General features: G+C 43.7%; 1 protein-coding gene across 1 annotated transcript in view; it reads left to right on the forward strand.

Moving 5' to 3' along the window:
* LOC115464802 overlaps positions 1 to 23,030 on the forward strand; it is a gene marked incomplete at its 5' end in the record, with an annotated part of 53,600 nt that extends 30,570 nt beyond the window's left edge. Inside the window, 2 exons of the mRNA XM_030195162.1 lie at positions 4,746 to 4,970; positions 22,812 to 23,030. Of these exons, the coding sequence (XP_030051022.1) occupies positions 4,746 to 4,970; positions 22,812 to 23,030 (444 nt within the window). The remainder of the gene's footprint in view (positions 1 to 4,745; positions 4,971 to 22,811) is intronic.
* Between the last annotated feature and the right edge of the window lie 1,222 nt (positions 23,031 to 24,252).

Consider the following 24,252-nt stretch of genomic DNA (forward strand, 5'->3'; position numbering starts at 1 on the left):
AAAAATGTATGATTTTTCAGCATCCTGTGGTTTATGGTGGTCAAATTTGTGATGGATTGAAAATAAAAGACCAAAGAAAACTTGTTACTAAGGCAGATTTCCTAAGTTGACATGTTTGTAAAATACTTCCAGAGTTAGTTTAAATGTAAGGTAAATATTTAAGTATTCAAATGTTCATCATCATCCTCACTTATTATATTCTGATTGCACTAAAATCCTATGTAGGCTATTATCTTTTAACAGTTATTATTATTATAACATATTAGCAAATACCTTGATGTTACAATTTTTATTGTAAAATTCCAGTAATTATTTTTACATTATAATATAAATACCTATTGAATAATATAACAGCAATGTTCCAATGCAGCAAATAAGCATCTATTTTTAATTTTTAATAATGCGTAAGAAATACTAAAGAAAAAGAAATTATGTTACATTAATAAACATAATAAGCAAAAAAGTACATGAGTTCTTTAAACAATTTTTCTATATGAATGGTAGAATATTAAAATTCCAAAGCCTATGTCTTTACTAACCCAGTACATTTTATTTTTATATGTGTCACAATTCAGTCAGTAGATGTGTATTGCTGTAAAGTAATGTCACATTTATCAGTGTCAGGTTACTCATGGGAAAGGCTATTCTGAAGAGAATCTATTTTGGGGGCAATTTTCAGATTGTCTGAATTGGACAGAGACTGTTATTATTTTTAACCCATGGATTTTGTACCAATATTTAAACTGCAGGTACATGAATACTTTCACTTTGAAATCTGTCACAGGTGTAAAGTAACTGCAGATAGCATCACTTGTTTTTCTTGCACATACTATTTTCATTAAAAATTATGTAGATTTGAAAATACAATAATCTATTAATATTATGTCCTCCAATTTTACCAACCACTCACATTGTTTTGGTTGTAAAAAGTACCTGCAGTAAAAAGAGATGCAAATATCTGTAAGTATGTTTTCCTTCAACAGTTTATAAATTGAAAGTATGAGCATATCTCTTTTATAACTGTCACAAACTTCATACATAAAAAGTACCATGGACTTTGCAGCAATGTGGGTAGTGTGAAAATTAACCTCTAAATCTGTAGGTAACCCTTGCTTAGTGGTATGAGGCAGTGGTTTTCAACTCAGGGACCACCTGGCCAGACTGGGGTTTCAGGATATCTATAATGAAGGGAAATGGGGGCTTGATATACCACCTTTCTGAGGTTTTTTTTGCAACTACATTCAAAGTGGTTTACATATATTCAGATACTTATTTTGTACCAGGGGCAATGGAGAGTTAAGTAACTTACCCAGAGTCACAAGGAGCTGTAGTGGGAATTGAACTCAGTTCCCCAGGATCAAAGCCAACTGAACTAACCACTAGGCTACTCCTCCATTTGTATGCCAAAAAAGGAGGATCAGAAAGTCAATTAGTAAGGTTAGAGTCCTGAGTCAGCGAGCCAGGGCGAGCTTAAGCATTAACATAGTAACATAGTAGATGACAGCAGAAAAAGACCTGCACGATCCATCCAGTCTGCCCAACAAGATAACTCATATGTGCTACTTTTTGTGTATACCTTAGCTTGATTTGTATCTGTCTTTTTCAGGGCACAGACCATATAAGTCTGCCCAGCACTAGCCCCGCTTCCCAACCACCAGCCCCTTGATTTGTATCTGTCTTTTCCAGGGCACAGACCGTATAAGTCTGCCCAGCACTAACCCCGCCTCCCAACCATCAGCCCTGCCTCTGCCGTCCAATCTCCGCTAAGCTCCTGAGGATCCCTTCCTTCCGAACAGGATTCCTTTATGTTTATCCCACGCATGTTTGAATTCCGTTACCGTTTTCAGCTACATTACTGACTGCAATAAAAGCTGTTATAGCATTCTTTGTTGAATAAGAGGTTATTGATGCTTAGTAAATAGGGCCCTAATTGTTGAATTATAAAAATACTGTAATAGGTGGAGCTTATAACAAAGCATTGGTATACTTTTAGCAAAGTCAACATGTCTTAACATACACTGGAGGGAGGGCTGCACTTTACAAACTGAATAAAGATGAAACTGAGTGATGTATGAAAAACATTTCACCCCTCAAAAAGAGATTAGGCTTTTCTCAAGCAGACAAAACATTTTCCACAGTTGGCTATTTTACTGACAGATGGGAATATACAAAGGACAAACAAATTACAAATAGCTTCAGAAGAAATCTCACATCTTTCTCCTGTAATTTGATTTATTGGAGAGCATGACTCAGAGAGAAGAATTAGATGGCACTTAAATGCTTGCCTTTTGCATAACAAAAGGAGGAAATGTTGTGTTATATCTAGAAAAGTGATACAAGAAACTGCTCTATGCAGACTCTTTAGCTTCACAGAAAGTAGTATTTAGAGACTACCTCCTTGACAGAGTCTGCCCCCCCCCCATCAATTTCCAGTAGCAAGGCCCTCAGACCCTTCCCCCAATGAGGAAAGTGACACATGGCAGCCTTCCCAAGACATTCCCCCCAGGCCCAAGGCCCTCACGATAGCACTGCCATGTGAAAGACCCATCCCCAAACCCAGTCCTCATACTTACAAGGAATACCTGGTGGCTACTGGGGTGGGAGCAATGCCCACTCGTTCCTGCTCCATGGAAGCCAAGATCTCTAGTGGTAATACCACAATATCACCACTAGAGGATGCTTATATGAAAACAGGACCCTTTCAGTAGTACTGCAAGACTACTGCTAGGGGTCACAAACAGCATGAGGATTGCTCTTGCTTGGACCACTAATTACCTGGGATTTTCTAAAAGTAGGATGAGGGGGCCTTCAGGATGCTGGGAGGGGTAGGCTTTGAGGGGTTCACAGCTTGGGGGAGTCTTCTGGAGGGAACTTCTGAGGGGGAAGTTCTATGATAGGGAGGCATTTCTGGTTGGGGAACTCTGGTTGAGGAAACACTATGGAGGACCTCGATTTCAGGGGTGCAAAAGGGGGTTTAGTTTCGGGGGAGAGATCTGGCCACTATATTTTTGTCAGGTTGCTGGCCTTTTAAGATGCGGCCCAGGAGTGTTTATCAGTGGCTTGGTGGCCCAGTGCTGGAGAGGCAATGGAATTATACTGTCTGTGCTCACATGCAACCTTATTCTTTTAACACAGGAGACAGAAGCCTGTGGTACTAACAAACTGCAGGTTGGTGACTCCCATATTAAATCAAGGTGCAATAAAAGCCAGCCTTTTACCATACCTTGATAACTACTCCCCTTGGTTGGAAACAAGAGAAGAAAAAAACAAGAGATCCACTAAAGGTTTAAGACATTGCACCAAGAATGAAACCCAATGATCTTTATCTGCATCATACTCCAAAATTCTATAAAACTGGTCTAAAAATATAAAGCAGGTCTGCAGGTCTTTTCAAAGATATTGAGGAACCTTGCTTCTTGGTTTTACCATCTTATGTGTTTATTGTTATTTAATCTTGGGACATTTTCATAGTTCTGAATTTTGGTTAACATTAATGCTAGTTTCAAAAATACCGATTTGGACGTCCAAATGCTGCTTTACGTCACTTTTTAGATGTTTTTCTGTTTTGAAAATGAGCCCATCAATCATCAGTCATTCAATGCATTTAGCACTCATGATTCTGGTCAAATATATATATGAAACAGATTAACCTTTACTGTGTCAAAGACGCAGTTAAATTTCACACGATAACTGCTTAGAAATACAATTCAATGTGCACAGTTTCTGTAACTAAACCTTTACTGTGACATTTCATTCTAGTACCTAAAAGAAAAATAATTAATTCCATTCAGTGAGGGCAGATAACTTTTCAGTCTCTGTACTCTACTATGTCCAGGATAATGCTAGGACCAATATTATAAATGCTGGGATCCAAGGTGGAAGGTTGGAAGGAGGCCCCAAAGCTTTCTTAAGCTTCAGTCTTATTTGCATTTTAGAAAGACAACTGAAACTTGGTTAATCAGGAAATCTGTATAGAATAACATTCCATAATTATTTTAGTATTTGGTTTTGGGGGGGGGGTTATGTTATTCCCTGGGTTATGTCCTAGCTTCTCTTTTGTTAGTCGCTTTGAACTGCAAGGTTATAGCAGCATATAAGACCATGTATTATGTTATGTTCACCAATGGCATCACTGTTGCTAGACTCTGTCTTCATTCCACCCCCCTTGCAAGAAAACAAAAACCTTGCAATGGCAAAGCCCTAGTATCTCTCATTAGCTTCTGCTTTTCACCAACTCTGTTCTTTTCTTCTGTGTATCAGATAGGGATGTGCATTCATTTAAAACAACATGGGAAATGTCAATGAGAAAACCCATGTAATTTTGACTACTACTACTACTACTACTTAACATTTCTAAAGCGCTACTAGGGTTATGCAGCGTAGAGGGAGGGTCCCTGCTCAAGGAGCTTACAATCTAAGAGACAAGTGAACGGACAGTCCGATAGGGGCGGTCAAATTGGGGCAGTCTGGATTTAGTGAACGGTAAGAGTTAGGTGCCGAATGCAGCATTGAAGAGATGGGTTTTAAGCAAAGACTTGAAGATGGGCAGGGAGGGGGCTTGGCGTAAGGGCTCAGGAAGGTTGTTCCAAGCATAGGGTGAGGCGATATGTTGATATGAAATGAAAACAAAAGGAAAAAGCATGAAATATGTTTTCATTTGTTGTCAATAATGCAGACTCTTTCCTGATAATATGAGCATGTGTAAACTATTGCATACTCTGTCCTAAATAATACATTCTTTGCAGAGGTCATGCATTCTTTGTGAAAAATGCACACTCCTTGGGATACACCTGAGGGTACTCAAAGAAACTGGAGAAGTTCTGGAAGCTCTGTTGTCTGACCTTTTCAATGTTTCTTTAGAGTATGGAGTGGTCTTGGAGGACTGGAGAAGGGTGTATGTGATCCTTCTGCACAAGAGTGGAAGTAAGGAGGAGGCTGGGATCTACAGGCCTGTTAGTCTGATCTCAGTGGTGAGTAAACTAATGGAAATACTTCTAAAGCAAAGGATTGTGAGGTTTCTAGAATCAAATGGACTGCAAGTTCTGAAGCGGCATGGTTTTACTAGCAGTAGGTCTTGTCAGACAAATTTGATTGATTTCTTTGACTGGGTGACCATACAGTTGGATATGGGAGGAGCGCTAGATGTGATGCACTTGGACTTTTTTTTTTTTATAAACATTTTAATGAACATAGTATTCAATCAAGAATAATAATACACAATGCATGAAATATCATAATTATAAGAAAAATGGAAATAAGGAAATAACAAAGAAAACTTCTATCGTCCACAAATTAGAGGAAAATGATCCAAGAATTAGGAAAAATAATCAAACTATAAGTATCAAACTTATAAACATTCTATTAAATCAAATCAAAGACTGCACCATGCCTTGTTGACTTATTCCAAGCTGCTATACAGTGTTACATTCGGGTCTAAATTTTCACAATAATACTCTCTTTGCCTTTTAAGAAAATATCCAACTGTTTAGGTTCAAAAAACTGATATTGCTTATTGTGGAATAAAATCCTACACACACAAGGAAATTTCAAAAGAAAGTTTGCTCCCAGAGCTATTACCCTAGGCCGCATAACAAGAAATGACTTACGTCGCTTTTGAGTTTCCCTTGACAAGTCTGGGAAAACCCTTACTTTTGAACCCAGAAACAAAGAATTTAAGTGTCTTAAGGAAAGTCTGAGTACTGCATCTCTATCTATTTCTAGAGCGAAAGTCACCAGCAAAGTAGTTCTTTGCGTGACCACCTCCAAAGAAGATTCCAGGAAAGCCGTCAAATTCATTGCACTTTGAGAATTTAATTTTTCTGGAACTTGCCCAGCTATCTGAATATAATATGCCCTCGTAATTGGTGGCAATGAATTCTCTGGCATTCCCAAAATATCAACTAGATATTTCTTAACCATTTGCACAGGGGAAAGAATTGGTGATTTTGGAAAGTTTATAATACGCAGGTTAAGTCTCTTAGATTGATTTTCCAGATATTCCATGCGTCTAGAAGCAAAGTTCCTTTCTTTAACCAATGTTTGTTCCAAAAGATTCATTTTTTCAACTTTTTCAGAGAGGTTTTTTACTTCATCCGCATGAACCTCGTTGATTTGCAATTGCTTAAGTGCAGACTCAGCCAAAACTTTGAGCACTTGGACTTTTTAACAAAGTCTTTGACACGTTTCCGTATCTAGCCCAGTATCCTATTTCCAACAGTGGCCAAGCCAGGTCACAAGTACCTGACAGAAACTCAAATCATGGCAACATTCCATGCTACTAATCCCAGGGCAAGCAGTTGCTTCCCCATGTCTGTCTTAATAGCAGAATATTGACCTTTCCTCCTGGAACTTGTCCAAACATTTTTTAAACCCAGATACACTAACTGCTTTTACAACATCCTCCGGTAAAGAGTTCCAGAGACTTTACATACAAAGAACTCTTTCTAAAATGACATCCAAAACCTCTTGCACTAACATAAGAACATAAGCATTGCCATACTGAGACAGACCAAAGATCCATCAAGCACAGTATTCTATTTCCAATAGTGGTCAATCCAGGTCACAAGTACCTGGTAAGATCCCAGAACACTAAAAAGATTTTATGCTGCTTATCCAATAAATAAGCAGTGGATTTTTTTCCAAGTCCATTGTAATAATGGTTTATGGAATTTTCTTTCAGAAAAATATCCAAATCTTTTTTAAACCCTGCTAAGCTAACTGTTTTTACCACATTCTCTGGCAACAGATTCCACAGTTTTATTACACACTAGTAAAAAAGGCCCGTTTCTGACACAAATGAAACGGGCGCTAGCAAGGTTTTCCTCGGAGTGTGTATGTTTGGGAGAGTGTCTGTTTGAGAGTCGCAGTGAAAGTGTGATTGTGTGAGAGAGAGCGTGAGTCTGGGTGTGAGTGTGTGTGTGAGAATGAGAGTGTGTGCAAGTGTGTATGTGAGAAACAGTGTGAGTGAGAGTGTGTGTGTGTGGGCGAGAGAGAGAGTGTGTGTGTGTGGGCGAGAGAGAGAGTGTGTGTGAGACACAGATTCTCTGTTTCAGTGAGTGTATGAGACCAAGCGAGTGTGTGAGTGACTGTGTGGCACATAGAGAGTGAATGTGATACAGTGTGAGACAGTGTGTGTGAGAGTGAGAAAGACATTGTATATGAGAGAGAGAGTGTGAGCCGTGCCCTCCCAATCCATGGCCATCTGTCCCCTGCCCCCTCCATTCATCCTTTTCCAGCAATTCCCCTCTGTCCGTGAGCCCTGCCCTCCCAATCCATGGCCATCCATGTTTGTCTGTCACCTGCCCCTTCCATTCATCCCTATCCATCATTTCCCCTCTCTGCTTGAGGCCTGCCCTGCAATCCATATCCATCCATGCCCATCTGTCCCCTCCATTCATCCCTATGCAGCAATTCCCCTCTCCCTGAGTCCTGCCCTTCCAATCCATGCCCATCCATGCTCCTCTGTCACCTGGCCCCTCCATTTTTCCCTATCCAGCATTTCCCCTCTCTGCCTGAGGCCTGCCCTGCAATCCATATCCATCCATTGCCCATCTGTCCCCTCCATTCATCCCTATGCAGCAATTCCCCTCTCCCTGAGTCCTGCCCTTCCAATCCATGCCCATCCATGCTCCTCTGTCAACTGGCCCCTCCATTTTTCCCTATCCAGCATTTCCCCTCTCTGCCTGAGGCCTGCTCTGCAATCCATATCCATCCATGCCCATCTGTCCCCTCCATTCATCCCTATCCAGCAATTCCCCTCTCCCTGAGTCCTGCCCTTCCAATCCATGCCCATCCATGCTCCTCTGTCACCTGGCCCCTCCATTTTTCCCTATCCAGCATTTCCCCTCTCTGCCTGAGGCCTGCTCTGTAATCCATATCCATCCATGCCCATCTGTCCCCTCCATTCATCCCTATCCAGCAATTCCCCTCTCCCTGAGTCCTGGCCTTCCAATCCATGCCCATCCATGCTCATCTGTCACCTGGCCCCTCCATTTTTCCCTATCCAGCATTTCCCCTCTCTGCCTGAGGCCTGCTCTGTAATCCATGCTCCTCTGTCCCCTGCCGCCTCCATTCATCCTTTTCCAGCAAGTCCCCTCTCGCCCTTCCATGACCCCCCCCCCCCTCGCATCCATGCTACGCTCTCTCCCATATCCCAGCCTGGCCCGCCCTCTTCTTCCCCCCCCCTTCGCATCCATGCCTCGCATCCATGCCCCCCCCCTCGCATCCATGCCCCCCCACCCCTTCGCATCCATGCTTCCTTTTTTTTTTTTTAAATTCTTTTTAACTTTACCTCCGTGGCGGTTCGTGCAGCGAAGCGTCAGGGAAGGAGGCGGCGCTCCCGACGTCTAGCTTTCCCTTCGCTGTGTTCCGCCTTGTTTTGTTTTGAAGGCGGAACACAGCGAAGGGAAGGCTAGACGTCGGGAGCGCCGCCTCCTTCCCTGACGTTTCGCTTCCGGATTTGTTTGTTTTGTCGCGAGGGCGGGGCAGAGACGGCTGGCTGGCTTGAAGGCTTCACACCACGAATCCCCGAACCCTTCAGCCTCAGCCTGGGAGTGACGTCAGATGGCTTCAAGGCTTCAAGGCTTCAGGCTTCAGGCTTCAAGGCTTCAAGGCTTCAGACTTCCGGCTTCAAGCTTCCGGCTTCACAGAACGTTCACGGTGCGTTTTATTATATTAGATTGAGTGAAGAAATATTTTCTCTGCTTTATTTTAAATGTACTACAGTGAAACCTCGGTTTCATTGACTTCGGATTTCGTCGGTTTTGGTTATCGTCGATTTTTTTCGCGAAAATTTTGTCTCAGTTTTTGTCGATCGCCTCAGATTTTGTCGGCGTGACCACGCAGCTAATCTTGCGTTCTCACGTGTCATTCTTCTGGGGCGTTGTTTCCGGTTGTGGGATCACACTGCTGCTGTTTTCGGACCCACATTTCGTCGTTTTGCCACAATACTGCTGCTACTGATTGAGTGCCTGTATCAATGAACCTGCAGGTGCATAAGGACCCAAATTTCGTCGTTTTGCCACAATACTGCTGCTGCTGGTTGAGTGCCTGTATCAAAGTCCCTGCAGGTACATAAGGACCCAAATTTCTTCATTTTGCCACAATATTGCTGCTGCTGCTGCTGGTTGAGTGCCTGTATCAAATTCCCTGCTGGTATTAGGACCTAAATTTCGTCGTTTTGTCACACTACTACTACAGCTGGTTGAGTGCCTGTATCAAAGTCCCTGCTCTCATCATGGGACCCAAAAACGTTTCTATGGGCAGCAGTCCTTAAAAGAAGGACAGGAACACGATTGAGTTGAAGAAGGAAATCATTGAAAAATACGAGAGTGGCATTAAGATTGCTGAAATCGCCCGCATGTACGGGAAGTCACCATCCACGATAAGTTCAATCGTTGCAAAAAAGGAAGCAATACAGGAGGCAAAAGTAGCAAAAGGTGTGAATGCGATAACAAAACAGACATCACAAACAATTGAAGATGTAGAACAGTTATTATTAATTTGGATCAATCAAAAACAGTTAGATGGCGATTCTGTTTCTGAGGCCATCATATGTGAAAAGGCCAGACTGGTGTATGCCAATCTCATAAAGAAATTGCCCGGGACGAGTGCTACTTCACTAAGTGATGTTAAGGCCAGCAGAGGCTGGTTCGAAAAATTCAAGAGGCGCACTGGCATACACAGTGTTACTAGGCACGGAGAAGCTGGTCCTAGTGACAAAAGAACAAGAAGGGAAGTGACCCCCCCCCCCCAAGAAGCTGGTCCTAGTGGCAAAAGAACAAGAGGGGTAGTGACTCCCCCAGATAGTGTCCTTATGGAGGGGGATCCCCCTTCCAAACAATAATCTCTGCTCCTCTCTCTCCATCTTCCATATACCAAGAAGAGTCTTCAGAAAGGTAAATGCCATGTTAAATGTTCATTTATTCTATACACTAGTCTTTTTTATTCATTTAAAAGAAAAAATTGCTTGTTGCCTAGGTTTTCGTCGGATTCGGTTTTCGTCGATAGTTTTCGGACGAATTATCGACGAAAACCGAGGTTTCACTGTACTTAGTAGCTTCATTGTGTGCCCACTATAAAATCTTTTGATTATTTTTATGCTGGTCCAATAACAGATATCATAAGTTGTTAGTCCCCAGAAAGATCACATTTTAAGGAAATTAAAAACTATGTAATTTTTTCACTTGGCAAATTCATTGTTTGATTTTGCTGATGATAGCAAAGAAGGATTGGAGAGGAAATGACTGTTGGAGAACAGGAAAGACTAAGAGACAGACTAGAGTAAATGTCCCCGCTCCTCACCAATTCACAACCTTCAACCATGCTCCCTTTTTCTATAAAACGTGTGCTTTTGTATGCTGTTCTATACCTTGCGGCATGCTCTGCTAGTGTTATTTCTCCATAAACATGGGGTCTTTTGCGCAGGCACACTGGCATTTTTAGTGCACGTTAAAAATAGGCACGCGCTAAATGCTAAAGATGCCAATGTATTCCAATGGGCGTCTTTGGCGTTTAGTGCATGACTGTTTTTAACGTGCACTAAAAATGCCAGCATACCTACGTAAAAGACCCCCTTGGGGGTCTAAATGACTACTAAATGACATTACGCCTTAATGTATGCTTAGCATGTGCAAAAATGATTACCACAAAACACATTAAAGCATTTTGAGGTAAGTAACCTGTTTGTGCATGCAACATTTGGCACTATATATATACAATTTCCCCCTAAGCGGGTGGTATTTATTTTTGTATGTTTTTCTGGAAGGAGTGTGTCAGGGGGAGAGAATGGGTGTGGATTCACTATCCAGCTAGTGCTTTCCTATTACCATTTTCTAACTGATTAGCACATCCATAACTCAGGAGCCCTTATTGCCTCCTAAATAGGAGGTGGTAAGTGCTCCCCCTCAATTTTGGGGGGTTATGCCCGCTAATGCAAACATTAGCACATGGCCTGAAAGAGAAATACTGGAAATTGTGATATTTCCTGGGTGCGCTAGAAATGGGCTTACCATTAAGGCCATTTACTAGCACACTTTAGTAGAGATACCTCTTAGCTGAAACAATAATATTGTGGCTATTTTTCTTGCATGATTTTTAAAGAGACCTCTAGTACTGATGGTCAGCTTTGTGATGCTAATGTGCTAGAAGAACCCTTGGGGTTGCAAAGTGTGAATCTTGTGATTTATTTTCTGTTTCTCCCAACTTAGTTTTTCTTACTTATAGTTTCTTTTAAAGCACTTGATGAATAATTTTCAAGTTTAAATGTCACAGAAGCTAGAATTCTCATATTTACTGAAGACCTCATTTTACTTAATTGGAACACACTTAGTATGCAGTGTTTGTATTTTTAAGCAAGCATTAACATTTAATACCTGTAAATTATTGCTTTTATTATTGTAATATAAATTAATTTATCTTCCTGGTTTTCACAGAATGCATAAAAGCAGGTGTTCTGCAATTTTCTGCGTGCCTGGGTCACCCTTATGGACACGACACTGCATATGAATGAGATTTTAGTACAGTGAGTGCAGTTATAATAAACCATTGTAGCATGATGTGAATGATGTATGAAATGAAACATCCTCGTCTAGTGCACAGAGGGAATACAAAAATCTCTACACCCAGTAATCACTATTGTGTAATCCTACTTGCTTATAGCAGTTCCAGACATTGAACATCCTTAAAGGATACAGATAAATAGTCTCTCAAGTGCATGGTCCCTATTTTCATCACACAAAATATCAGTAATCCCATTAAGTAAGATTTGCCAATTTATTTAACTTATTTTCCTCTCCCTCTTTCATATTGTCACTTATTTTTGGACCCCATTAAAGATCCAAAATTCAACCACCTCTTAATTTAGACCTATTCAAACTTCCAAAGGACTCGGCTAATTCCAGGTCCATTGTAAACCTTAAATATAAATCTACATCACATCAATATATCATCCACACTTACAACGTTGCATAGGTTACAGTGTAACTTTGTAAGTCTATGTGCTTTGACAATGAGCACCAAATTCACTTATTTCTGAACCCCATCAATGCCAAAATTCAACCACCTCATGATTCAGGCCTATCCAAACTTCCAAAGAAATCAGCTACTTCCAGATCCCTTATAACAAATGTAAATCCATATCACATCAATATACCATCTATATATTTGACTATTTGATGTTCTACTTCTATTAAACATTCATCTAGCACTATAAAAGTATACACAGCATTGTTCAGACATCAGTAAATGACATTACCTACTCTACTGAAGTGATGGCAAGTATATAGGGCCTCATTTTCAAAAGAAAAAAATGTGCAAAAAATGGAACAAGGGGCAGATGGACATATTTCTCACAGGAAAATGTTTAAACCATATAATCAAACAAAAAAATGTATACGTCGGATATTCGCAGAGAAAAAATCGTTTTGAGAGCAGGTGTTTTGGGGGCATATCGTGGACGTGAGATGGGCAGTGTTAAATGATGTATGTTTGTTTGCAATAATGAATAGCAAAACAATTTCCTTGTGCTGGAAAGAAAAACACTGTGAATTAGACCTGCTTTATAAAAGCAACTATCTCAAGAACAAACTTGTCTTTGGACTCATTTGTGATTTTGCTGACTTGGAGAGTGAAGAGATTGAATTGTTGGTTTGTGAAAAAGAGTGGAATGGTGCTGAATGGTCTGTTACCTTTGTTTGTTTGCCCCTGTCTGAACCTTCTGATCATCACATTTCCTGCCTTGCCTCCTCTGTGTCTCATCTCCTCAAGTCCTCACCCACACCTGCCAGCTCCATAGCCACACACATCCCTTGCTTTGCATGTCACTCCCTTCCCCCACCAAACCTTCATTGTCTCATACCCCACACCTCCCATTCAAACCCCCTACCTGCTTATCTTGTCTCTCTCATCGTTCCTCTGTTTGTCCATTCCCAGTTTGTCACTGTGCTTTGTGTTGCAGCTGTTTGTGTGAGGACTGGGTCTGGTGCTGGGAAAGACTGTGCTGTGTGTATGAGGACTGTTTGCTGGTGCTGAGAGAGTGAGTGCTGGGTGCTGGGTCTCACTGGATGCAGTATATGGAAGAGTGCACAATGGCGTTACTGGGCTTAGTGGGTTGCACCTATGGTGGTGAGACACCTGTAGATCAATCATGGATGAGATGAACGTTATTGTGGCTGACGCTTTGCTGGATATGGATGAGAGTATTTAGGCCCAGGCTCTGCTTCATGGACCTCACTGACCATCAATTCCTTATTAGGTACCACTTTGATAAGGCTGCCATAAAGCACCTTTGTGACCAGCTACAACCCCTCCTCCAGGCCAGGACACACAGGAATAATCCAGTGCCAGCCTACCTTAAGGTCACTTCCTCCTTTGCCTTTCTTGCCATGAGCACATTTCAATCGGTGCTAGCAGTCAATGCAGGCCTCACCAAGCCTGCCATCTCCAACTGTCTTGTCCAGTTCCTTGATGGCTTCCTCACCCAGAGCTCACACTATATTACCTTCCCCACTACCACCCAGGCACTCCAGAACAACATGGCTCAGTTCCACAACATAGACCGCTTCTCCTTGGTCATTGACGTCATTGACTGCAAACACATTGCACTTGGACACCCCCCCCCCCCCCCTACACTCCACAGGCACCAGAGGAGACCTATAGGACAGAAAACCATATCACTCCATGAACATGCAGATGATGGCCAGGGAAGATTGTCGACATGTGTGTTAAGTACCCAGGGTCCACCCATGATGCATATATTCTGCAGTATTCTGGAATCTACCACAGGTTTGACCAAGGGGAGATCACCAGAGGCTGGCTCCTAGGTAAACAGTACTGGGATTCCTAACCCCCATACCCACTACCCCCCCCCCCCTTATGACACCATCCTACCTACCTCAAGATGCCCCCAGAACCCACAACCATGACCCTCACTCCACAAGGTCCACATACAAATACACACCCATTTCTATGAATCCTGCTCCCCACACAGGTGACAGAGTCTACCCCCGGGAAACCTGACTAATGGCTTCCATTGACCACCCCAGAAGCAGAGGAGGAATATAACAAGAGCCACAAGAACACCTGTACCATTATTGAGCACACCTTTAGCCAGCTGAAAAACAGATTTAGATGTCTGGACCATTCTGGAGGAGAGCTCCTCTACAGCTCACAAAAGGTTACCAAAATGTTCATGGCCTGCTGCAGGCTGCACAACGTTGCACTGCAACAAAGACAGCCCCTGCCAGAGGACATACAGCAGCAGCAGCAGGCAAAACACAAGGATGATGACCCCCCCTCTCCCCCTGCCCACAGAGCTAACCAGGGCCGCATCGTGCTAGACAAAAACTCATACAGACCAATTTCCAGTAAAGGCCAGTGCAGTATTTATTTGTGATCACCATATTTTATTCTATCTCCCCTCCACTCCCAGCCCCGCACACATACTACCCCTCCCCCCACAAACACACTCCCCCAGCATACACTCCCCCACCCCTCAGCACACACCACCACAGAATGGCAAGTATTTGCCTCACAATCCTACTTCATCCTCCCCCTCGCCATCCCCTCTGAGGTCCACCTTTCCCACCCCTCCATCTAGCTGTTGGGGATGGTCCAGGCCTTGTAGGAGCAAACAGTGTCCAAGTCCTCACAGCCACTACATTAAGAGACATCAGGAGATACAGCTGCTTCTGCTGTCCCATGGAAATTTGGTCAACTGTTTGCCCCTGTGTCTGAGTTGCTGCTGGGCACAGCACTCAGCAAGGCACTGTATGCTGCCCCAGAGGGACCAGGCTGCAAGGTAGGCCCACTGGCCTGGGGTCCTGTGAGTCCCATCTGGCTACTTTTCTTCTGGTCACAAGAGGGTACTGTCCAATATCCCTTACCTCGTCCCCCTTCTTTTCCATGTCATCTCATAGATTTGGGATTGGCTGCAGCACGTTCTAATTGATATGGGGGTTGTGGGCACCAGGGGCATAGCTACAGGGGGGCCTCGGTGGCCCAGATTCCCTATTCTTGGACCAGGCTCTCCAGATCCTGTCACCCCAGAACCTGCCTGGTCTAGTATCTCTCTCATTTCGCTCCCCGTAGTCCAGATTATTTCTCTTTCACTAGCCCTCCCCTCCCCCCGCTGCACTGCCACTGCCTCTTGCTAGCCCTGGAAGCTTTCTCTCTGCAAGCATCTCTCCTATGCGGGAACGGGAAGTTGTGCAGAGAGAAAGCTTCCAGGGTCAGCAAGGCAGGCTGTCTTGAGAGCTGAAGTACTGCCGGAAAGTCAGAGAAGTGCAGTGGCAGTGGGGGTGGATAGTAGAAGAGAAGCTGGACACTGGGAGGAGGGAAGGGAGAGAGAAACCAGACTGTGGGTAGTGGAGGAGGGAAAAATAAATGCTATATCATGGGGGGGGGGGGGTGAGAGATGCCAGATTGCAGTGAGTAGAGGGAGAGGTAATAGAGAGTTCAAATGAGAGTGAAGAGAGGTGGAAAGGCACTGGACCTATGGGACAGTAAGGGAGTAGTCATGAGGGTCATACTTGGGTGGCCAGAGTAGATGGGAGATGGGGTAGTGTGGGGGGTAAGGGCGTGGAGGTAGAAAAGATGGGGAGAGATGCAGCATCTCTCTCTCCCTCAGTAGATCCAGCACCATTGAGAGGGAGGAGGGGAGAGATGCTGACCCTGGGTGGGTGGTTCAGGAGAAAGGGAAAAGAGGGAAAGAAGCTGGATACAAGGAGGCACAGTAACACAGGAGAAGGGACAGGTACAAGGGCATGGAAGGAATGACGTAGACAGACAGAGAAGAAATATCAAATAGACAGGAGACTCTGGAAAGATCAGAAAATGGATGGAACATGAGGGGAGGTAACACAATAGAAGATGGATGGCACTAAGGGGTGGAAGATAAGGGGGGCAGAGTATAATATGGATGGCACTAGGGGTTGGAGAGAGAAGGAGAACAGAGTAGAAAATGGATGGCACTAGGGGGAGAGGGAGAATAGAGCAGATGACTAGGACTCAGGGGAGGGGAGGGGAATAAAGCAGAAGATGATTAGGACTTGGTGATTGAATGGGCAGCAGAGCAGGAAATTACAGGTGGGAGAGATCAAGTGGGAGTTTTTAGGGGATAGTGAGTACTTAACAATTGGTTTAAGTGGGGGTATGTTGATGGGTTGGGAGAGTGAGTGAGGGTGTGAAATAGGGGGTAAGAAAAAGAAGATCAAGTATGGGGAAAAGTTGAGACAGAGTGAATGGCCTGAAAGAATAGAAAGAGGATGAGTGGCATTGAAAAGGAATGGGGGTACTAGGGAGGGATAGGAGATAAAGGAGATAGGTTTTTGAAGTTGAGTGAAGGCAGAAATGAGATTAAAAAGATGGTAAAAGAGAGGCAACAGGGAATGGGGTAGAGGGTAAGAGAAGAATGGTCTTGAGGCAAGGGAAGGAAGGAGAGATAGGGTTGGAGCTGGGGCTAGTGAGAAGATGAAAGGCAATGGCGGGTAGGTTAGGGCTGAGAGAGTGAGTATAGAAGATGAAAATGGGGGTTAAAAGATGGGGGGGACAGAGGGAGCACTGGGAGTGCTAGAGGGGATGAGAGGGAAATAGGAAAAACCAGTAGGTAAATGAGATATGAAAAGGAGAAGACTAAGGACTAGAGGGGGAGAGAAAGGGAAAATGAGGGTAAAATTAAACGGGCCAATATAAACACAGGGAAGACAAAAGTGGGGGAAGAAAAAACATAGAAAGATCAGTGCCAGACAGATGTACAGAAGGAAAGGGAGAAGACAAGAGGGGAGAGAACAAACGGCAAGGCCAACTTGGTAAAGAATTTAGGATAAGACTAACACAAGGAAAGTGGAAAATGAGTGGGACCAGTCCAATTGGAAAAATAAAATACCCAGACAATAAAAGGTGAGAAAAGTGAAGATATTAGACATGGGGGCTGGAGGGTAACAGAAAGGAGATGCTGGGTCAGGATGGGGGAAGGGAAAGAAGGAATGGAATGGCATAGAGAAGATGCTGGCTTAGAGGAGGAGGAAAGAAAGAAGAGATGCTAGATCAGGTGGGAAGATAAAAGGATATAGGAGTATGCAGGACATGGGGGGATGGGTTTGTAAGATGAAGGAAAATACTGGACATGGGGAATAGGAAGTCAGTGGTGAGATGCTGGACATGGGAGAAATAAGAAGACAAAAGGGGTGCTGGACACTGGATGTGGATGGGTACAGAGAAAGTGGTATGCTGGGCATTGGAGGAATAGGGAGATGCTGACACAGAAGTTGGAGAGCAACATGAAGGGATGCTTGATACGGGGGGAATAGGGTAATGGGGAGAGATACTGGATGGAGGTGGGGAGAGAAAGAGAGAGAAGATACTGGTCAGAAAAGAGGAAAAGAGAAGGTGATGGAAGAGAGGCGGGAGTTAGCAAAAGACTGGGGAATAACAGGATGAAGAATGAGATGGCTGGGATAAGGGAAATGGAAAGCTGTAGGTATATGCAGAAAAAAAAGGAAGATTGAACATGAATAGTAAGAATTAATGAAATCTGAGCAGATAGAAAAATAAATGAAAGAAAGCTAAAAGGAAAAGATCAGTCAGATGGATGTAGGAGAGGAAGTGACAGATGGACTGAAGACCTTGGAAAGAAAGTTAAGAAAAGACAGAGTAAATGAGAAATTGGAGACTGGGACAAATATGATCAGAAAAAAACAAACAAACCAGGCACAAAGGTAGAAAGAAGAATTTTATTTTTAATTCAGTGAATGGAATTTTACAAGAAATTTACACTGACTTCCTTATATTTTGCAGAATGCAGGGTGCTGTTTCTAGTTCTCCAGTGTTGCACTGTATGCAGAATGTGACTTATTGGAGTTTATATTTAATTTTTGTCTGCGTATTCATATTTTAAAGGTTGTGGCCACTTATTCTGTACTTGGCAAGGGTCTGTTGGTGTTCAATGTTTGTGACTTGAAGTCAAGGACTGCATGTAGTTTCTATTTAAGCATTCTTAATATTTCAGCTTGTTCAGTTTCCCAATAAGCATATTGATGTTCTAGTTCCCACAGCAATATTTACTGTGTTGAGTGTTCCTAGTTACAGTCCTTGTTGTGTTACTTCTGTAAGTTAGTGGTGTTGTGGTAAGTAGATTAGCTCTATAGATCCTGGGTAATTTTTATACGTTTTGTGTTACAGGTACTTCACAATAAGCTTGGAACTGGAGAGGGTTTATATTTTTACTGAGATGTCACCAAAATCAGATTTATTTATTTGTTTTTTATTTTTTGTGTGGTGAGTTCCTGGGGAAATGCCCCTTTTCTGCTTTACTTAGGAACATAAGAAAAGCTATAATGGGCAGACCGATTGTCCAATCTACCCAATATCCTACTTCCAGCAGTGGCCAATCCAGGTCACAAGTACCTGGCAGAATCCCAAGTAACAAGATTCCATGTGGTCAACCCCAGAGATAAGTAGTGGCTTTCCCCATGCCCACCTTAAGAGCTGTTTATGGATTTGTCCTCCAGGAACTTGTCCAAACCTTTTTAAATTCCAGATACACTAATTCCTGTTACTACATCCTGCGACAACCAGTTCCAGAGCTTAACTATTTAAGTGAAAAAATATTTCCTCTTATTAATTTTAAAAGTATTGCCATGTAACTTCGTTGAGTGTCCCCTAGTCTTTGTACTTTTTTGAAAGAATAAACAATCAGTTCATGTTTATCCATTCTACACCACTCAGGATTTTGCAAATCTCAATCATATCCTCCTTCAGCCATCTCTTTTCCAAGCCTTTCCTCATATGAGAGGAGTTCCTTCCACTTATTCATTTTGGTCACCTTTCTTTGAACCTTTTCTAATTCTGCTATATCTTTTTTATTTTTTTAATATCATTCTTTGAGAAGGGGCTATGTGGGTTTCTGTGGATGCAAAATAAACGTATGTTTATGTTAACACATGATGGTCCAGTGTGCAGTGTCAGGGGTCATTATTTTTATATATTAGATTTTCAGGCTACATAATTAAACTGCTACTTCAAAGGTATTTATCTATTTTATTAATTCACCTTTATAAGAAATTTATTGAGGAATATATGTGTGCCACTGTGGTAATTTATATTAAAAGATACTGTGATGTGTGATGAGATGTTGACTAGATATAAGTCTACTATAATGGCAAAGTTTAAGCTATGGGATAATGCAACTATATTTAAAAATGTTATGTTTCCAAAGTTTCCATACATGTGTATGGGGCTTATGTTGATGCAGGCCAGACTGTTTACTTAGAAATCCATTAAGTGCACTCTATGGCAGTTTTTAGGAGTATATCAAGAATTACTCACACCTATATGCCTAGTGCCCCCCAGGGGCGTATCTGGACTTCGCCGGTAGGGGGGTCCAGAGCCGAGATGAGGGGGCACATTTTAGCCCCCCCCCGGGTGACACCCCCCCCCCCCCCGGCGCTGGCACCCCCGCTGCCATTGCCGCCACCCCACCCCCCTGCCGCCACCAGAACCACCTCCGTGGCCTGCCCGATGACCATCTCGACCACCGCTGACCCTCCGCCCACTGTCGCCTACCTTTGCTGGCGGGGGACCCCAACCCCCACCAGCTGAAGCCATCTTCCTTCATTGTTTCTTCTTTCTGAGTCTGACTCTGACATCCTGCACATACACAACGTGCAGGACGTCAGACCTGCATGTTGTATACGTGCAGGACATCAGAGTCAGACTCAGAAAGAAGAATCAAACAATGAAGGAAGACGGCTTCAGCTGGCGGGGGTTGGGGTCCCCCGCCAGCAACGGTAGGCGACGGCAGGTTGGCGGCAGGAGGGGGGGTTGCTAGGGCCATCGGTAGGGGGTTCCAGGGCCAAATCTACAGGAGCCCTGGCACCCGTGGCCCCATTACAGATACGCTCCTGGTGCCCCCCTCCATGTTAACTCTGCCCCCCCAAAAAAAAAAAAGTCAGGTCTGGCTATGTCACTGGTGAGAACACTGTAATGAGGATAGCTGCATACTCAGGCCTTGATACAGGACAGATCTGGTATAAGAGTGCAATGTCAGTGGGACTTACAACAGGCCCTGAGGTGCTCCCTCATGTGGCCTGGGTTTTTCCACCATCTCTTCCTGTACCGGCACCTGAGTGCCTCAGGGTCCCATGAATGCCAAACTATCTACAAAACACAAGTTGGTGGAGACAAGGTTCAGGTGATGGACCTTCTTGGTGTCACATACATAATGTTTTTGGACATGTTATGCAATGCTCCTCACATAACTTTTGACAGATGGCTACAGGTAGATTGGGGGAGGGGATGTTGAGGGGGTAGATATGCAGTACACAGGCACAGGTGTGTGTGAGTTGAAGTGGCTATGGGGACAGAGGACGGCATGGTGGCCTTTCTGTGGAGCATGTGCACTGCTGCTGGGAGATTGGGATGGGAAGTGAGGTAAAATAGGTGTGCCTTTGAGTGGCTCAATGTGCTTTAGTGAACTACCATCAACTACTGGTTGACGGGCAGGCGCCAGAGGGTGGTAGTTAATGGAATTCGCTCGAATGAGGGAAAGGTGAGCAGTGGAGTGCCTCAGGGATCGATGCTGGGGCCGATTCTGTTCAATATATTTGTGAGTGACATTGCCGAAGGGTTAGAAGGTAAAGTTTGCCTTTTTGCGGATGATACTAAGATTTGTAGCAGAGTGGACACCCAGGAGGGAGTGGAAAACATGAAAAAGGATCTGCAGAAGCTAGAAGAATGGTCTAAGGTTTGGCAATTAAAATTCAATGCGAAGAAATGCAAAGTGATGCACTTAGGGAGTAGAAATCCACGGGAGGCATATGTGTTAGGCGGGGAGAGTCTGCTAGGTACGGACGGGGAGAGGGATCTTGGGGTGATAGTATCTGAGGATCTGAAGGCGATGAAACAGTGTGACAAGGCGGTGGCCGTAGCTAGAAGGTTGCTAGGCTGTATAGGGAGAGGCGTGACCAGCAGAAGAAAAGAGGTGTTGATGCCCCTGTACAAGTCGTTGGTGAGGCCCCACTTGGAGTATTGTGTTCAGTTTTGGAGGCCATATCTTGCTAAGGATGTAAAAAGAATTGAAGCGGTGCAAAGAAAAGCTACGAGGATGGTATGGGATTTACGTTACAAGACGTATGAGGAGAGACTTGCTGACCTGAACATGTATACCCTGGAGGAAAGGAGAAACGGGTGATATGATACAGACGTTCAAATATTTGAAAGGTATTAATCCGCAAACGAATCTTTTCTGGAGATGGGAAGGCAGTGGAACTAGAGGACATGAAATGAGATTGAAGGGGAGCAGACTCAAGAAAAATGTCAGGAAGTATTTTTTCAAGGAGAGAGTGGTGGATACTTGGAATGCCCTCCCGCGGGAAGTGGTGGAGATGAAAATGGTAACGGAATTCAAAAATGCGTGGGATAAACATAAATGAATCCTGTTCAGAAGGAATGGATCCTCAGAAGCTTAGAGGAGATTGGGTGGCAGAGCCGGTGGTAGGAGGTGGGGCTAGTGGTTGGGAGGTGGGGCTAGTGCTGGGCAGACTTCTACGGTCTGTGCCCTGAAAATGGCAGATACAAATCAAAGTCACGTATACACATAAAGTAGCACATATGAGTTTATCTTGTTGGGCAGACTGGATGGACCATACAGGTCTTTCTCTGCCGTCATCTACTATGTTACACATTACTAGGTTACAATGTTCTCATCAGTTTGTAGACATAGGGCAGGATGCTGGTGCTGTCATACCCCTCACCTGTTTTCCGTGGTCTGTAGCAGAATTCTGTGCCAGAAGAGTCTGATTTACTTCCTGGAAATTCTGCAGTTCCTTTATAGCCCTGCAAGAGGGTGCTGACTGATGTCATCACTTCCTGTGTTAAGCACATAAGTATATAAGCATCACCATGCTTGGACAGACCAAGGGTCCATCGAGCGCAGCAACCTGTCACTGACAGCGGCCAAAAGAACAAGCAATTTGTCCCGCCCATCCTAGAAATACTGTATCATTCCCTCGTCCATTCAATAACATTCTATGGCTTTTTCCAGGAAGCTGTCCAACCCTTTTTTGAAGTCCGCTAAGTTAACCGCCTTAACCACCTTTTCCGGCAGCGAATTCCAGAGTTTAACTACTCGTTGAGTGAAGAAAAATTGTGGTATAAAAGGAAGTTCCTGACTCTATACCAGTGCCTTTGCAATGGATTGTCTAGCCTGATCTAGTGTGTGTTGCAACTTTGTTCCAGCTTTGTTCCAGTTTGTGTCTCCAGTCTTGTTCCACTCCTGTTCCAGTCTTGCCCCAGTCTGTATTCCAGTCCAGATCCAGCTTGTGTTTCAGTCTAGCTCCAGCATATGTTCCAGCTTTGTTCCTGACTTTCTGACCCCGATTCCTCAAAGGGCTCTCTTATGAGCTACTCTTTACCCTGACTTGATGGGGCACCCCCAAGGACTCTTAAGAGCTATTCTCTGTTCTGGTCTTTGTCAGGGCATGACTCACCTACCACCAGCCAAGGCCCACCTAGCCTTCAGGTTGGGTAGGCAGTGTAAACCCAACTGCAGCCCGAGGGCTCTCCCACCCTGAGCCGTGACAGCAGCCTCTTCCAATTGGCTGTCAAGGCTACATAGGCTAGAAAAATAACACTACTATTGAATGAACTGTGCACAGTATGGCGGACAGCACAAACTGCTGTTGAAATTCTCATGATGTTACACCACCTTCCTCAGCCCCATACTTTCTCTGTAGCACTCAGGGATTAGCTTCCTCTAAGCCCTACTCATTCTCTCAGTGCAACCATAACACTTTAAAAGATACTTTGTTCTCCAGTCTTCTTCAGGCTGTACCATACTTTCCCACTGCCTTTGTCCCCTGCGCAGATTCCTGGGAATTAGCTTTTCCTCCAAGACCTCTTCCCACTATGCAAACAGAACACCTCCAAAGGACAGTGTACCTGGTAGCTTTTCCTGGCTCTATGCAGACAACTCAGAAGACAGCAAAGGTGACAATAAAATGATGATGCTGTATAATCAACAGTTTATTGATTGATAAAAGTAACTCAGCAGCGATGACTTGACATGGCCGTGTTTCAGCCAACTGGCCTGCCTCAGGAATCTTCTTGTCGCTTCCTGTTTTATAGTATTGTTATTCTAGTTGATAGGATACTTAAAAAAGCGGGAAAACTCTGTGAATATCATTACATGCCCTTGTCAAGCGCATTAGAAACTTCTTCCAGACTGCTAGTCTTTGTCTGAAGATTCACGGCTGTGTTGAGTGGTATTTTTTCTGCAAGGTTTTTTGTTCTTCTGTTTTTATTGTCTATGCAGACAACACCTGCTTCCTGGGGAAAGCTTCTCCCTGTCTGCCCTTCCATTTGCAGGCTGCTTTAAATCTCCCAGGGCTCCTGCTCTTCTGTGCCTCAATGTCACGATGCCAGAAACACTCTTCTCTCTCTCTCTCTCTCTCTCTCTCTCTCTCTCTCTCTCTCTCTCTCTCTACAGTCAAGCTAACAGCTAATTTGTCCACCTGCAAGGAAAACTTCCTGCTAATTATAATCCCCATGATTCTTGTTTGCATTCCCCAGGTTGTGTGCCTGGTCAGCTTCCTGGGTTTTGTTTCCTGCCTGCCCCTCCATCCAAGGCCTGTGCTTGTTCCAGCTCCATGTATTTTATAGAACTCTGACAGGTCCTAGGTTAAGGACAATTTTTCTCAGTTCTTCTGTTTTCCTGGTGGATAGGAAAAACTGCTGGACTTTTCTTGTCTTCTCCTTTCCTCTGCCCCCCTCTCTCATTCCATGAAACAGATAGCAGTGTGGAATCATTATGGATAGAAATTCCACGTGTGAAAGGAAGGAGTATTCTTGTAGGGCTGTACTACCATCCACCAGGACAGAACAAACACAGAAAGATAAAGAAATGTTTACAGAAATTAGGAAAGCTGGCACATTGGGCAACAGTATAATAAGGGTGATTTCAGCCCAATATTGTATGGATAAATGTTACATCAGGGAGCACCAGGGAGATAGCATTCCTACATGTAATAAATGGCTGTTTCTTGGAGAAACTGGTCCAGGAACCGACAAGAGGGGAAGCCATTTTAGATCTAGTCATTGGTGAAGTGCAGAGCATAGTACGAGAGGTAACAGTGTGGGGTCCACTGGGAAATGAAGCTATAAAGGAAATCTACTGCAGCAACATTTACATTTTTGAAAGGATGACTATGATAAAATGAGGAAAATGGTTAATAATAACCTAAAAGGATCAACTGCAAA

Source organism: Microcaecilia unicolor, chromosome 3 (assembly GCF_901765095.1).
Source record: "Microcaecilia unicolor chromosome 3, aMicUni1.1, whole genome shotgun sequence".
Lineage (NCBI taxonomy): Eukaryota > Metazoa > Chordata > Amphibia > Gymnophiona > Siphonopidae > Microcaecilia > Microcaecilia unicolor.